This window comes from Scardinius erythrophthalmus, assembly GCF_964197995.2.
Source record: "Scardinius erythrophthalmus genome assembly, chromosome: 10".
Taxonomy (NCBI): domain Eukaryota; kingdom Metazoa; phylum Chordata; class Actinopteri; order Cypriniformes; family Leuciscidae; genus Scardinius; species Scardinius erythrophthalmus.
The window spans coordinates 7434506-7449826 of NC_138230.1; the positions used below are offsets into that span (position 1 = coordinate 7434506).

At 37.4% G+C, this 15321-nt stretch overlaps 1 protein-coding gene across 1 annotated transcript in view; it reads left to right on the forward strand.

Moving 5' to 3' along the window:
- slc45a4a (solute carrier family 45 member 4a) overlaps positions 1–14629 on the forward strand; it is a 48001-nt gene extending 33372 nt beyond the window's left edge. The window contains exons 4-9 of the mRNA XM_081376798.1: positions 3831–4019; positions 7940–8119; positions 8561–9633; positions 11528–11627; positions 11952–12163; positions 13585–14629. Of these exons, the coding sequence (XP_081232924.1) occupies positions 3831–4019; positions 7940–8119; positions 8561–9633; positions 11528–11627; positions 11952–12163; positions 13585–13956 (2126 nt within the window). The 3' untranslated portion in view covers positions 13957–14629. The remainder of the gene's footprint in view (positions 1–3830; positions 4020–7939; positions 8120–8560; positions 9634–11527; positions 11628–11951; positions 12164–13584) is intronic.
- The last annotated feature ends 692 nt before the right edge of the window (positions 14630–15321 follow it).

Sequence of the window (15321 nt, forward strand, 5' to 3'; positions counted from 1 at the left end):
GAAAGATTTTTCAGTCTTAGGGTTTATTGGTGGTACCCGTGTGTGTGTGTGTGTGTGTGTGTGTGTGTGTGTGTGTGTGTGTGTGTGTGTGTGTGTGTGTGTGTGTGTGTGTGTGTGTGTGTGTGTGTGTGTGTGTGTGTGTGTGTGTGTGTGTGTGCTTATGTCAGAGCACCTGATACCTGCATATTGCAAACATGGTCGAATACACTAAACGTTACAACGTTACTTTCCTTACTCTCCTAGTCTTTTACAGTTCTTTACATTTTCTTTGTCTTTACATTTCTTTTATATATATATATATATTCTTATATATTCTTATATATAATTATTATTATTATTCTTTTTTTGTGTGTTCATACAGTGTTGTGTAGTAAATTTTAACTAGTGATTAATAATTATAAATAAGTTTATTATTTAAATATGTATCTATTATATTAAAAATGTTTATAAATTATTAGTATAATATTAGTTATTATCGAATAAGATATACACTTCTAAATAATATTAATAATTAATAAAAATGATTAATAAATATTTAAATAGGATATATATATGTGTGTGTGTGTGTGTGTGTGTTTCATTTTAATATTTATTATTTTGCTTTGATTTATAATATTATATATAAAGAATAAAAAATATTATATATAATATATTATATTAATTAATTATAATATATCAATTAATAATTAATAAATATTAAAATGATTATTAAATTAGTAATGAATTCAAACATTATTTGGCTATATGAATTTGCAGATCAGAGGTCATATGAATGGTAGTGATTGGAAATGAAGTCTATTGTAACTCTGAAGCATCTCGATAAACACTGGAGGAAGAGTCTTTTCCTCTTCCTCTTTCTCTTCTTCCTCTTCACCCTCCTCTCCCTCCTCTTCCTCTTCTTCTTCTTTCTCTTCTTCTTCCTCTTCCTCCTCTTTCTCTTCCTCCTCTCCCTCCTCTTCCTCTTCCTCCTCTTCCTCAGTCAGTGCTCTACGCTGGGGAATCAGTGAGAAGGGACAGTAGTTGCTAGTTTCACACGGCTCCTGCTGGTCGACCTGGTCTAGATGATCAGATGTGTTCGTGTTCAGATGATCCTGGACCTCTGAAATCCATCTAAACTGGTTAGAGCTGATGGTTTCTCCGGCTGGGAACAGAGGAACGGAGTGGTTTTGTTTGATTCTCTGTAGAGCCGCGTCTCACTGTGATTTACTGAGTTTTCGGTACAGTATGACTTGTGTGTCTCTCTCTTTTAGAAAGCACTTCCTCCTGTTTGACTCATTCTGCTCTCAGTATTGTTCACCATTTTTGACCTGGTGGGAAACAAACAAAAAAAATCTCCTGTGATTATTTACTGAAATCTCTCAAACTTCCTGTTTGGATGTTTACTCCACATATTTTTCAAGGAACAAATAACCTGCTCAGCAACTGATTGAGATCTTTTGTTTGTGCCTCGTCTCAGTGTTTGTGTGCTTTACTGCAGCTTACGCACAAAGACTAAATATAAATATATATATATATAAAACATCTTAAGAAAGAAGCGAGGAAGAGGAAGTGTCCTGGCTGTGGACGGTGGCACTGTGAGGTGAAGCCGGCCCGGCGTTCCCAAGCTCCCATCAGATCCGGTCCTGACTCTGATAAGAGACTCGGAAAACTTCTCAGGACTCCAGTGGACGTTTTTCCCAGAGGATCATGAGTTGTAGTTGTTGTTTTTTCGGATCCTGGACTGGGACGCCACTCTTTTCTCCAGCAGGTGCAGTGGCATTATTCCAGCCGATTTCTGACAGCATCCGTGAGAAAAACTGTGACTTCGTCACAGAATTGTGGGAACTATGTGGAATTATGACATAAGATCTCATTTTCATGTACACACATACTCCTCTAATGGCCAACGGATTGGTTTGCTTTCTGGAAATGCTGATCTGTTCTGTAACACAATGAGCTTAAATGTACTTTTCCAAATGGTGAGCACTCAGACGAAGCTTTATAAAGCAGCAAATGCACATTTCTCACATTAATGATGCTCATCTTTTCCATGAGCACTTGACTGAATTATTTATTATACATTTTATTGATTCCTTTATTTATGTATTTAAAAACATATTATTTTTACTCATCTTTTCTGTGAGCACTTGACTGAATTATGTTTTATATAATAATATTATTCTTTTTTTTTATAATTTATTTTTTCTTTTACTCATCTTTTCTGTGAGCACTTGACTGAATAGAATTTTATATAATAATATTCAGTATTTTATTTTATTTATTAAGAACTTATTCCTTTTACTCATCTTCTCCATGAGCTCTTGACTGAATTATTGATTGTTTTATTTATTTATTAAGAACCTTTTCTTTTTACTCATCTTCTCCTTGAGCACAGATATCAACCTGAATCTTTTGTTTTATTATATATTTTTTAAATCCTTCTCTACCCTTCCAATATTTCTTTATAAATGTAAGTTAACATTCCAAAACAATCCTCTATGAAATAAATTTGCAGGTTTTTTAACAACCTTTTTTATGAGAGCATTTGTTTTTCTAACCATAGAAAATAACATCTTTTGTCAACTACATCAGTTAAATAAGTTAACTTTATATAAGTTCTTAATCTAAATAATTAGATGGGTTGCTACCAATAAAATTAAATCAACATTAACTCATGCAATAATATGTATATCTAACTAGGCTTACAATAGAATATTAATAACTAAATCGGATGATTCATGTAAAAAAAAGAGACATATATATATATATAACTTTTTTTTTTTTTTTTTTTTTTTTTCTTGCTGTTTGCATGAACTTCTCAGGTGTTCCTGAAAGCGTGTCTGTAGATCAGCACTAATAGGCCAGTCTTCTGCTGATCCGGGAACAATGAAGGGGTATTTTTATTGGCGAGATGGGCGTTTGCCAGGCTTTTACAGGATTATTAAGCACATAACGATTTCCACAGTGGCCTTATTTAGGATTCGAGTCATGTGAGTCTGTGTGTGTGAGTTATTTAAATAGCATTTAAAGCCTGTTACTCTTACAAACAATCTGCTTTATAGTCTGATCTTATTTTTATTATTGAATCCGGTCATAAGATCATAATTTTGAGTGCCAGCTGTGACAGACGTCAGCCGTCCTGACCTAAAAGTTCAACCCCAAAACCTACTCAAATCAAGCTCGAAGAGGTCAGACACTCAATCTGTGCCATATGAGCTACCTTAAAGAACTTGAGTGTTTTTATCTTTATGACTGTCAAACATGCATCACATTGAGTTTATTACTGTGTTTATGTGGATAACCTGTGGATTGAAATATATTATGCAATCCAAATGCCTAAATAATTTTTGAGTGGAGATGCTTGATGTGTTGGTGAGGATGTTGAATATTGTATAATGTTAAGTGCCTACTTGAATCAAGACACACTGTGGCGGAAAATATGAGTTACAATATACATAAATGAAACTTGAGTGTTTTTATCTCTGACTGTCAAACATGCATCACATTAAGTGTATTAGTATCTTATGTTAAATCTGTGTAATCCAAATGGATGAAAATTTGATATGCAATTCAGAGATGCTTGATATGTTGGTGAGGATGTTGAATATTGGATGACGTTAGCAATTGCATTAGTATTATCTGCATCGATCTGGTTAGATTGAATATTAGGGGTTTTTCCATTGTAAAGTGGGTTTTAATGGGTCTTTTATCGTATTACTGTTAATGCGGTTTTCTGAAAGCAATACGCATAATTATAATGATATGCAACACAAAACCGCGAGATATTTGTGAGCCCTGGGCTGCGCGCACAGGAAGTGACATCATAACGTGTGGCTGTAATGTGCTCTCAGGTCTTCCAGAGCAATACTACAGCCTGACGTGGTTCCTGAGCCCCATCCTGGGCCTGATCTTCACTCCTCTGATCGGCTCGGCCAGCGACCGCTGTACCCTGCGCTGGGGTCGCAGGAGACCCTTCATCCTGGCCCTGTGTGTGGGCGTCCTGCTGGGCGTCGCGCTCTTCCTCAACGGCTCGCTCATAGGTGAGCAGAAATACTATGTGTTGTTCAAACTGCGATGAAAATGATTGGACTGAAAGACTATCCTATAGTATTTAGACTCTGAAGTGATTTTAAGTGAGCCATCTCATGTACTCCACCCCTGTTATGAACTCTTACCACCTGGAAGACTATGCGATACTGTAAAAAAAATTCTCATGATTTATTACTACTACTACTGTCAAATCAACTTAGATAATTAATGTGATTCAGATAATGTAATATTTTGAGATTCTGTTGATTAAACTAATCTCCTTCTTTGTATTAACTCAATTTTTTTATTTCACTGAACTCAAAATTGTAAGGCAACCTGGAAAACATACTTTTTTTAAGTTAAACCAACAATTATTTTTTACAGTGTCAGACTCTGTATGAACAATGCACATTAAATGAGGCTAAAAGGATTTTAAGTGACCCATCTCATGTACTCAACCCCTCTTATGAACTCTTACCACCTGGAAGAAGGTACAGAACTCTGTTGAACATAAATTAGTGGCGTCTACTTATTTTTATATGGTGTGTATGGATATTTTGTGTATCAGGTTTGGCTATGGAGTCCATTACAAATTACAAATTTCCCTATATCAGGGACAATATAAAGTATATAACTTCAGCATCAAATCAAAATGTTGTACATACTTGGCCTTAAAGGATCATGAAACCCCAAAACACGTTTTTTGAGATGTGAACAGATATGTACAGGCTGCACATCACTGAAAACACTAAAAGCACTCATACATGTTATCAATAACTATTAAAATAATAATAAAATATATTTTTTTTTGCTTTTTTTCCGTGTTGAAAAGCAAAGTCGAGGCTACGTCACGAAATGTGAGATGAAAGCGCGCCTTCGGAGAGTGTGATTGGCTCGAGTTAATCTCTGCATTTATTCATGAGAAAGAGCTCGTATCGCATCACTGCGCTGTATTACGCATGCTGTATTTTCACAGACATATTTAATATACTAGTGCTCTAAACATGAACCATGCACACACGTCCTCTTTAAATAAAATATGTGCAAATAAGAAACTTTCAGCTGTGTCATGAACACGATGATATGAGGATACACAGAAGACAATGATGTAGACCGACAATTCAAAGAACAACGGACAAAAAGTAACTATGCCTTTATCCTTCTGTTAAACTGATGCATCATTTGTTCATTGACTGTAATGCTCGTAAATGTAATGAAAATATAATTATTAGACCTTTTGAATGTTCTACTGCGTTTCTCCCTCGCTTTGGCAGTTTGTTATATAGGGTTGGGTTTTTAACCCTCAACCAAAAGGTCAAATTGTTAATATCCTTGAGTCCGTATAATGAGTGTGTTGCAGGACTATGTTTTATTGGTTGTTGTCTTCCCTTTTCCCAGCCCCTACTCTCCCTCTTTTCCACACGCCTTTACACGCCCACTTTTTCCAACTCTGAGGTGTGAATGACCAGGATAAAACAGGAAAAGGGTTCATGACACTTTAACACTGAGATCATGCACTTTTTCCTACCAAGGTTTTTTTTAAGACATGTAATACCTTGTTTTTGTACAATATTCTCTGAGTAAATGCTTTGTGTGTGACTCGGTCGGTCTCATGACATGGGAAAGGACTAGGAACCAGTTCACAGGGAACTGTTTCCTGTTGTGCCCTTTTTACCTTTCATTGCCAATCTGGAACAACTTCCTGTCTCCAGTGTTGCTGCGCGCCGACTCCATTGTCAGGAGGAAAGCGTGAAACTCACCCTACCGCTGATAGAACGGAGAGCTAGTTCGTTTCCGCACTCGATATACTGTAGATGTTTTCACTATTTCAACAATCTATAAAATAATAGTAGAAAGAAATGAACAGTATTTCAATGTATTTTTATTTAGTTATTTTGTTTTTAATTTAATTTTATTATTATTTAATTTAATTGTATTATTTTATTTAATTTTATTATTTTATTTAATTTTTATTTATTTTATTTTATTTTTTATTTAATTTCATTATTTAATTTCATTTCATTTGTGCACCATGATGCTAATATGTTGCTAAGTAGTTTCTGTGGTGTTCTCTTGCGTTTTTCATGTGTTTCTAGCTGTTGCTAGGGTGTTCTGGGTGGTTGCTAGGTGATTCTCTACTACTAGCCCAAATCAAAAGTCCACCCCAAGTATCTATCAGGTTCCTCCTTCAATGTGAGTCTGTGGATTTTCTTTTTTATAATCCAAAATTGAGCACAGCAACGTCTCTCCGCAATGAAGAATCATAAACCGTGTGGGACGAGTGACACACTAAAGTTTCATACTTTAGGTTAGGAGTTCATTCAGATTGATCATTACACAGATCATGCACAACTTGACCCCGTGACCTCAGGCTGTAGTGGCACACATGCTCTAAAACAAGCCAGAACAATCAATACATGTGTGTTTTCTCACAACATGTGTGTGTGTGTGTGTGCGTGACAGTGTGCCGGATCAAGGTCAGGACACTGAGGTCTGAACTGCCCTGGGATGCATTACAGGATGTTTGAATTCCCAGAGGGCTGTGTGTGCGGCGCACATAAAAGTCTGTGAGATATTGATGAATCATAAATGTGTGTGTGTGTGTGTGTGTCTGTGTGTGTGTGTGTGTGTGTGTGTGTGTGTGTGTGTGTGTGTGTGTGTGTGTGTGTGTGTGTGTGTGTGTGTGTGTGTGTGTGTGTGTGTGTGTGTGTGTGTGTGTGTGTGTGTGTGTGTGTGTGTGTGTGTGTGTGTGTGTGTGTGTGTGTGTGTGTGTGTACGCGCTAGATGTCCTGTATGTCCAGTGCTGAGTGAGACTGCTGCGTATCATACGCACTGCTGCAGTGTTACGTAAGAGAGATGACTCGCTGTGTATGTGTGTGTGTGTGTGTGTGTGTGTGTGTGTGTTTGTTTAAACTCATGCGTTTTAAATCTCCTGCAGGAACAGGAGAAAAACATGGACAATATGGGAGATCAGTTTTCACAATCTAATGACTGAAACACAAACAATCTGTGTGTGAGTGCACGCGTGTTTGTGTGTGTGTGTGTGTGTGTGTGTGTGTGTGTGTCTATTAAAGTATTTAAAACTAGGTTTGACACCATATTATGACTTAATAAATGAAAGTTGTTGGATCAAATAGCTTTGAATATGTTTTTAACTATTATTAAACATTTATATACATTAATGACAATGATATTTTTGTATTATTTATTTGTGGATTATAATATTTATTAATATTTTTATGCTTTTGTTTCATGTTTTCATTTGAATTTAATTTAGTAATTTGATGTGCTTTTTATTATAATGTAGTTTTAAATATTTCTATATAGCTTTCAATTTAGTTCTAGTCATTCGAGTGCTCAAACGTCCAGCTTTTTCAGCTTTTAAGTGTAAGCTTTTCAGCTTTTATTTTATTTTCTGCTTTATTTCAGTTTTCCAAAAAAAGATTTTTAAAAAATGTTAAATTGTGTTCTATTTTTGGCCAACAACACTGATTCTGGAAAAAAAAATCTAGAGCTTTTTCCCTCCAAATTTTCCCTCCTAAAGTCTGGGATGTGTTTCAAACATCTGTCTCTCTCTCTCTCTCTCAATTCAGTTCAATAAAAAAATTGCTTTATTGGCATGACTGTACATAATACAATATTGCCCAAGCTTGGAATAGATAGAATAATTATAAAGACATCAAAATAATAAAATATTATAACATAACTTAAATTTAAATCACCTCTCTCTCTCTCTCTCTCTCTCTCTCTCTCTCTCTCTCTCTCTCTCTCTCTCTCTCTCTCTCTCTCTCTCTCTCTCTCTCTCTCTCTCTCTCTCTCTCTCTCTCTCTCTCTCTCTCTCTCTCTCTCTCTCTCTCTCTCTCTCTCTCTCTCTCTCTCTCTCTCTCTCTCTCTCTCTCTCTCTCTCTCTCTCTCTCTCTCTCTCTCTCAGGTCTTGCTCTAGGAGACGTGCTTGATAACCAGCCGAGAGGGATCGTGATGACGGTGTTGGGGGTGGTGGTGCTGGACTTTTGTGCGGATGCGACCGAGGGTCCCATACGAGCGTATCTGCTGGACGTGGCCGACACCGAGGAGCAGGACATGGCCCTCAACATCCACGCCTTCTCCGCAGGTACAGCACTGACACACATCACAGCTTCAGTCATCACACATCACACTGCAGACGAACACACTCGTTTAGATCTGTGACTCAGTCTATGATATGATTCTTTTGAAAACTGGTTTTAAAGTGCACGTTTTTGAAAAATATATCATTATCGTCTTCGTCTAAACTGCAAAAACATGAACTTGTGGAAACCGTGACGTCGTGCGTATTACGTTTTCGGTCTATAGGCGTGTGTGTTTCTTTTACAAAGTGACATCGCCATCTACTGGCCTGGCAGCAGAACACAGCGCTTTTAGTCGTTTTCGTGGATCTGTGTGAACGGGGATCGTTTTGATAATCGTTGTCGTCTGTACGTGGAAAGTGCAAAGGAAAAACGTTTCTGTTTTTAGTACATCGTCTCATGTAATCGTTCCCTCAGTGCTAATCTGTGTGTGTTGTGTGTTCCAGGGCTCGGTGGTGCGGTGGGTTACGCTCTGGGCGGTCTTGACTGGACACACACCTTCTTGGGTCGAATCTTTAAGTCTCAAGAGCAAATTCTGTTCATGTTCGCCGCGGTTCTGTTCACGATCTCCGTGGCTCTGCACCTGTTCAGTATCGAGGAGCAGCAGTTCAGTCCGCAACAAGACCGTCTGGACGAGGAGGCGGAAACCCAGTCCAGCGTAAAGATCGCGCCGCAGCTCGACATGATCCACGAAGACGAGCACTACGGCTATTACGACACGGACCGGCGATCGGAGCGCGAGCTCGATATGGACTTCTTGGACGTCGAGATCGTTCGCTGTAAAAGCGACTCTGTTTTAGCGATGACCGACGCCACGCTGGACCACCTCGATCACGATATGCTGTTCCTACGCGAAATCGAGCCGTCAATCTTCCAAGATCGCATTTCTTCCTATCACGGGTCTCCGCCGCGCCGAAGCAGCAGCGCCGGGAGTCAAGAGTTCATGCGCGGAAAGTTCAGCCGCTTATCCACGTTTTTGCAGCAGGTTGAAAGCGAGGGAGAAGAAGCTCTGCTAAACAATCAGCTCAACGAATCGAAAGCTCCTAATGGACATCCGACGGACCTCAACGGACACGGGCCGCCCGGTGTGCAAACCTCAAGCACTAACGCATCAATACGCCGAAAACGCCACACGTTCTACCGACAGTCGTCCTGCACGTTCTCATACTACGGTCGAGTCGGATCGCACCGCTACCGCTACCGGCGCGCCAACGCGGCCTTCCTCATCAAACCGTCCCGCAGCATGAACGACATCTACGAGATGGAGAAGCGCCAGAAGCAGAGGAACGGGCAGAGAGCGAGGCATCAGAGCGGGAACACGAACTCCAGCGGGGACACGGAGAGCGAGGAGGGCGAGACCGAGACCACCGTCAGGCTCCTGTGGATGTCCATGCTGAAGATGCCCAGAGAACTCTTCAGACTGTGTGTGTGTCACCTCGTCACGTGGTTCGCCATCATCGCGGAGGCCGTGTTTTACACCGACTTCATGGGGCAGGTCATCTATGAGGGAGACCCTACGGTGAGATCCTGGGGTTTCTGTAGGAAAGGCTACGTTTGAGGAATAGCAGAGCTGGCCACTCCCTATTAAGTCCTATTGTACCGAATTTCGGTTGTAGTTCCACCAGAGTTCCACTGGGGGCGATCGCCATGAGTGCAGAATGAATGGGAGTCTATGCGCTAGACGGCTAAATGTGTCTCTTTCACCAGATTGCTGTTGAGAAATCTCAGATTTGATTGTAGGTTTTGCAAGTTCAACATGGGTTATAGGTCGAAAGTTGAATGAACGAGAACTTATGTCCTTTCGATTTCTTACAGGTTGAGTTGTTGTTGCCCATAACACGCTAGCATTCTGCTAATGAACGCTGACTGGTCAGTGAAGGACTGATTACGACCAGAGATACCGCTTGATGGTCTTTTAAAACAACAAAACAAAAACTCTTCTAGCACGTGTATTTACCTGTGTCAGCTGTGTTGTCGATGCCTCGAGTGAAAAGAAAGTGCAGAGCGCGAACACACCAGAGTGACTGAAGGCGTAAAGCAGTATCTCTGGTCATACGATGTGTTTGACGTCATTGACATTTTGAAAGACTTTTTAAAGCAAATAAGTGACTCTAAAAAATCTAACATCCAGCAATGTTTAATTTCTTTGCATCTCCTTTCGAATACAACATTCAAATTACTAGACAAAAAATTATATGCTGAGAAAAGTGGATTTTGAGGGGTATAGCGCCATAGACCTCCATTCATTCTGCACTCGTCCTGTGAGCGCCCTCATGTGGAGCCAGAGTGGAACTGCAACCAGTTCAGAAGCCGGAAGTGTACTGAGAGTGGAAGTTATTAACTCCCCTTATTAGACATTCTCTGGGAATAGTTCACCACAAAATTATCATTTCATTGTTGTCATCAAGCACCATAGAAACTTGAACATGCAACTTGAGAGCTAAATACCGTAGGCTATAACTTTGTCTGAGAAAAAGACTATACTTCACTTGAAACAAGATTTCTTCTATATTTGCGACGTGGCAAGTTTGATGTGGCATAATAATAAAAATAATAATAATTATTATTATTATTATTTATTGATGTGGTTATGTTTCTAATAATAATAACTCTAAAATAATATTTATTTGTGTATTCATTTGAATAAAAAGCAGATTTTTAATTAAAATAAAAGCTGATAATTAAATCATAAAAAATAAATTAATAAAACAAATAATAATAATAAACACCTAATCAAAAAGATAAAATATTTGTTGTAATAATATTAATAATATTTATTGATGTATTAATTTGAATAAAAATATGATTTTTAATTAAAATAAATAATATATATATAAAAAATAATAAACACTTAATCAAAAAGATAAAATATTTATTGTAATAATATTAATAATAATATTTATTGATGTATTAATTTGAATAAAAATATGTTTTTTTATTTAAATAAAAAGCTGATAATTAAATAAAAAATATATTAATTAAAAAAAATTAAAAACACTTAATATAAAAGATACAATATTTGTTGTAATAATAATAATATTTATAGATTTATTCATTTTAATAAAAATCTTATTTTTAATTAAAAGAAAAGTTATTAATTTAACAAACCAATAAAAAACACTTAAAGACAAAATATTTGTTGTAATAGTAGTAGTAATAATAATTATTATTATTGATGTATTAATTTTAATTAAAAGAAAAGCTTATCATTAAATAAAAAATCTAACATTAAAATAAATAAAATAATTAAATGCAAGCAAAACATACATACTAAAAAACATGCTATATGTATTCACCCGTATGCATGTCATGTGACCATCTGACATCAGAGAAGTGTTGCTTTAAGCATAAAGCAGAAAACGGTGTGTTGGAAGCTTCACCCTAAATATGAATGCCTGTTTCTGGCCCTATAGGCCCCGCAGAACTCCACGGCCCTTCTGAACTACCACCGCGGGGTCCAGATGGGCTGCTGGGGGCTGGTGATCTACGCCGCCACCGCTGCCATCTGCTCAGGTACGTCTCCTCAAACCACACCTGTGCAACTACACAACGCTTCTGTCAGGGCTACTATCCTCAAATACGAATGACCGTTAGCGTACAGTTAGGATTGGCGGTCTGGTTCTGTTCTGGCCAGCCTAGCATGGATAAGAGCAGCAATAACCCTCCTTAGGGCAAACAGAACACAACCAACATGAATGTAGTGCAGATATTATTAATTCAACATTTTAATGTGGATTGCCATGAATATAGCCATTGCTGCTGATACGGCGTTTAATCATAAATAAGTTCACCAGATCAACTGCACTTCTTGATTCTCCATTTCTCCTGTGAACGCAGCTTTACTGCAGAAGTACCTGGATAACTTTGACCTCAGCATAAAGGTCATCTACATCCTGGGCACTCTGGGATTCGCGATCGGGACGGCCGTGATGGCGATCTTCCCGAACGTCTACGTGTCTATGGTGATGATCAGCAGTATGGGAATCATCTCCATGAGCATCTCGTACTGTCCGTATGCTCTTCTGGGACAGTATCACGATATTAAAGAGGTCAGAGTCGCCTGTGCACTCACACTCCTCTCTCTCTGAGACGCTGATCCTGCCGAATTAAAGCTAATCCCGGCCCTTCACCTCATCTTTGTCATGACCAGGGTTGAGGGGGGCATTTTTATATGTACCAGGCATTATGTGTCTTCACATTACTTTCTGGGTACATAACTTGATTACATTGTTCAGTAGCATGACAGCAATTTAGCCATTAAAAAAAATAGCTTTACCAATAATTAGTAGTGGTATAGCATGGACAAAACGTTACATTGCTTTTTCTTTCTCTTTTTTGCCAGTATATATCGCACCAGGAAACTGAATAGTAGTAGTAATACTGAAAATTCTGATTCATTTTATTTATTTATTTATTTTTTAAATTCCCCAAAAACATTAAAATATATATTTTAAATATTTAATTTGAAATATACATTTTTTTATAATATCTTAATATTTAATCTTCTAGAAATTTGGAAGTGCAATCCCTATATATTATGCAAACTGAATAGGTAGTAATGTAAATTCTAATTCATTGTAATGTATTTTTTTATAAAAAAATATATATTGGAAAAATATTTTTATAAAAATTATATAATCTTCTAGAAATTGAAATTGCAATCCCTATAAATTGATCAAGCTTAATAGGTAGTCCTGCAAATTCTGATTAATTTTAATTTATTTAATTAAATAATAATTGGTATGTGTGTATATATATATATATATATGTGTATGTATATATGTATATACAGTATATATATGTATATCTTTTTTATATATATATATATATATATATATATATATATATATATATATATATATATATATATAAAATCTGCTAGAAATAAAAATTGCGATCTTTATAAATGTAAAAGGCCTGTGTCCAGCAGCACACAAGCAAACGGAATAGGGAGTGCTTTTATTTTATTATTATTTTAAATTAAAAGAAAATTAATGCTGCAGGATTTTATTTAATTTTTTATTAAATATTTTAAAATGCATTTAAATAAATATTAAATCAGCTAGACATTTAATTTGCAATTGCAAAAGTCTGTGTCCTGTAATCATAAGCAAATGTAAATATCATGGCTATTCACTGGTCACAAGGTTGCATGTAATTCTACTTTACAGGTCATATCAAATATATTATTAGTTGTTATTAGATTTTCTCCAAATAAACTGTGTTCTTAGAGCGGCTCAGTTTCGGTGGAGAATCTAATGGTGCCAATAATGTTATATTCTCCTCATTATTTATCTAAATAAACCGCTGTCATAAGTTATTTGCTCAAAAAATGTCCTATTGGAGAGCATTATGATAATCAAAAGTTGCCCAGTACATTATGAATCTAATGAATAAATGTCATGTTGCTTTAGTTCTTGAACAGCGGAGTCACGGGACGTTTAGATGTGTTTTTGATGTGTTCCTGCAGTACGTCCAGCACAGTCCCGGGAACTCGAAGCGAGGCTTTGGCATCGACTGTGCCATCCTGTCGTGTCAGGTGTACATCTCTCAGATCCTGGTGGCGTCGGCACTGGGAGCAGTGGTGGACGCGGTGGGAAGCGTGCGGGTCATTCCCATGGTGGCGTCCGGCGGGTCCTTCCTGGGGTTCCTGGCGTCCTGCTTCCTCGTCATCTACCCGGGGTCCAGTCGAGACGGAGACTCCAAGGCCGAGCAGAAGAAGGCCTTGACCTCGTCCAGTAAGACTAACGGTGCAGTCACGGAGAAGCCCAGCTTCCTCAAGCTCACTCGCAAAGGCGCCGCAACCACAACCTGCAAAGTGGAGTGTGAATCCACACTGTGAATGTGATCTAGCACGGCTAACATTCCCCACGGACGACGGAAGACGCGCTTTTCTCCTTGTTTTTGTTGGTTTGACTGTTTTTGTCCTGGTGTTGCGGGTCTCAGGGCTGCATCTCAGGGCCACCAGGGGGCGACTCTGGGCTGAACTCTTAAGGAGAGAGAGAGAGAGAGAGAGCACTGCGCTGGTGTCTCTCGCTCTTAACCACATGCACTTCCCTTGCACACTTTCATTCAAAGCTCATCCTAAACTAATCTACTGTAAAGAGTCTTTAATATTAGCTAATCGCTCGATAACTTTATCCAGTTCTTTTCCTATTTTTGTAACTGATGTCCTGGTGGAGGGCGTTATGATTACCAAAAGTTGCTCAGTGCAATAATAGCAGTTGTTTCACTATAATGGCTTTGTTTTAGTCGTGTTATGCAGGTGAAAGGGTGAATCTCACGAATATATGTCATTTATTCATTTCTCAAGAGAAATACCAGAAATTCTGTTTGCGTTCGCAGAAAATGAAGGGAATTTATACTTTTTTTCCCATTGTGACTATTTTCATGACAATCCAAAACTGACATTATAGAAAACTTAAAGTTTATTATTTTTTTGCTTGTTGCTTTAAAAAAAAAAATAAAGCAAAAAGCTAAATATCAGCTAGAAGATGAAGTTGCAGTTGTTTATGAATAAAAAAAAAGAAGAAATCTTTATCCAGTAATCATAAACATCTAGGAATCTAGGAAGTTTTCTTTTAAAATAGAATACATATAGAAATAGAAATAAATAGCAACCGTACAATTGGCATATTTAACTTGACAAATTTACTAGACTAGACTTTTTTTATGTGTATATTTGCATTATGGAGACACACTCCGGACATTCAGGAAAAAGATTTGTATGACATGGCCACAAATTAACAATCCATCCTCTTATTTTAGTAAATCGCACAATATTATAATTCGTTCCTTTGTTTTATATGGTGCACATGATATAATAATAATTATTATGATTTAGTAAATCGTGGCCACTGACTAATATGTCAGCTCGTTTTACCAATTCGTGCCCTCGTTTTGATTGAACTAAAACAAGGGAACTAATTATTACAACATGGCCACGATTTAGAGAAGCTAGGGAACGAATTATTATATTGTGCGCATGATTTACTTAAAACAAGGGAACTAGTCAAACGTGCTGCGTATTAATAAGTCATTGGAAGGAATCATTCATTCATGGCCACCATATGTGTTCCATGTCATGTGTGGGACTCCATACATTAGGCCTATGGAGAAATGTTTAATGTCATGAAAATAATGCCCGAATAAGAAATGCTTTATTTTCTTAATGCAAAATGTCTTTCTTTTGATTTCGAGGTGAAAA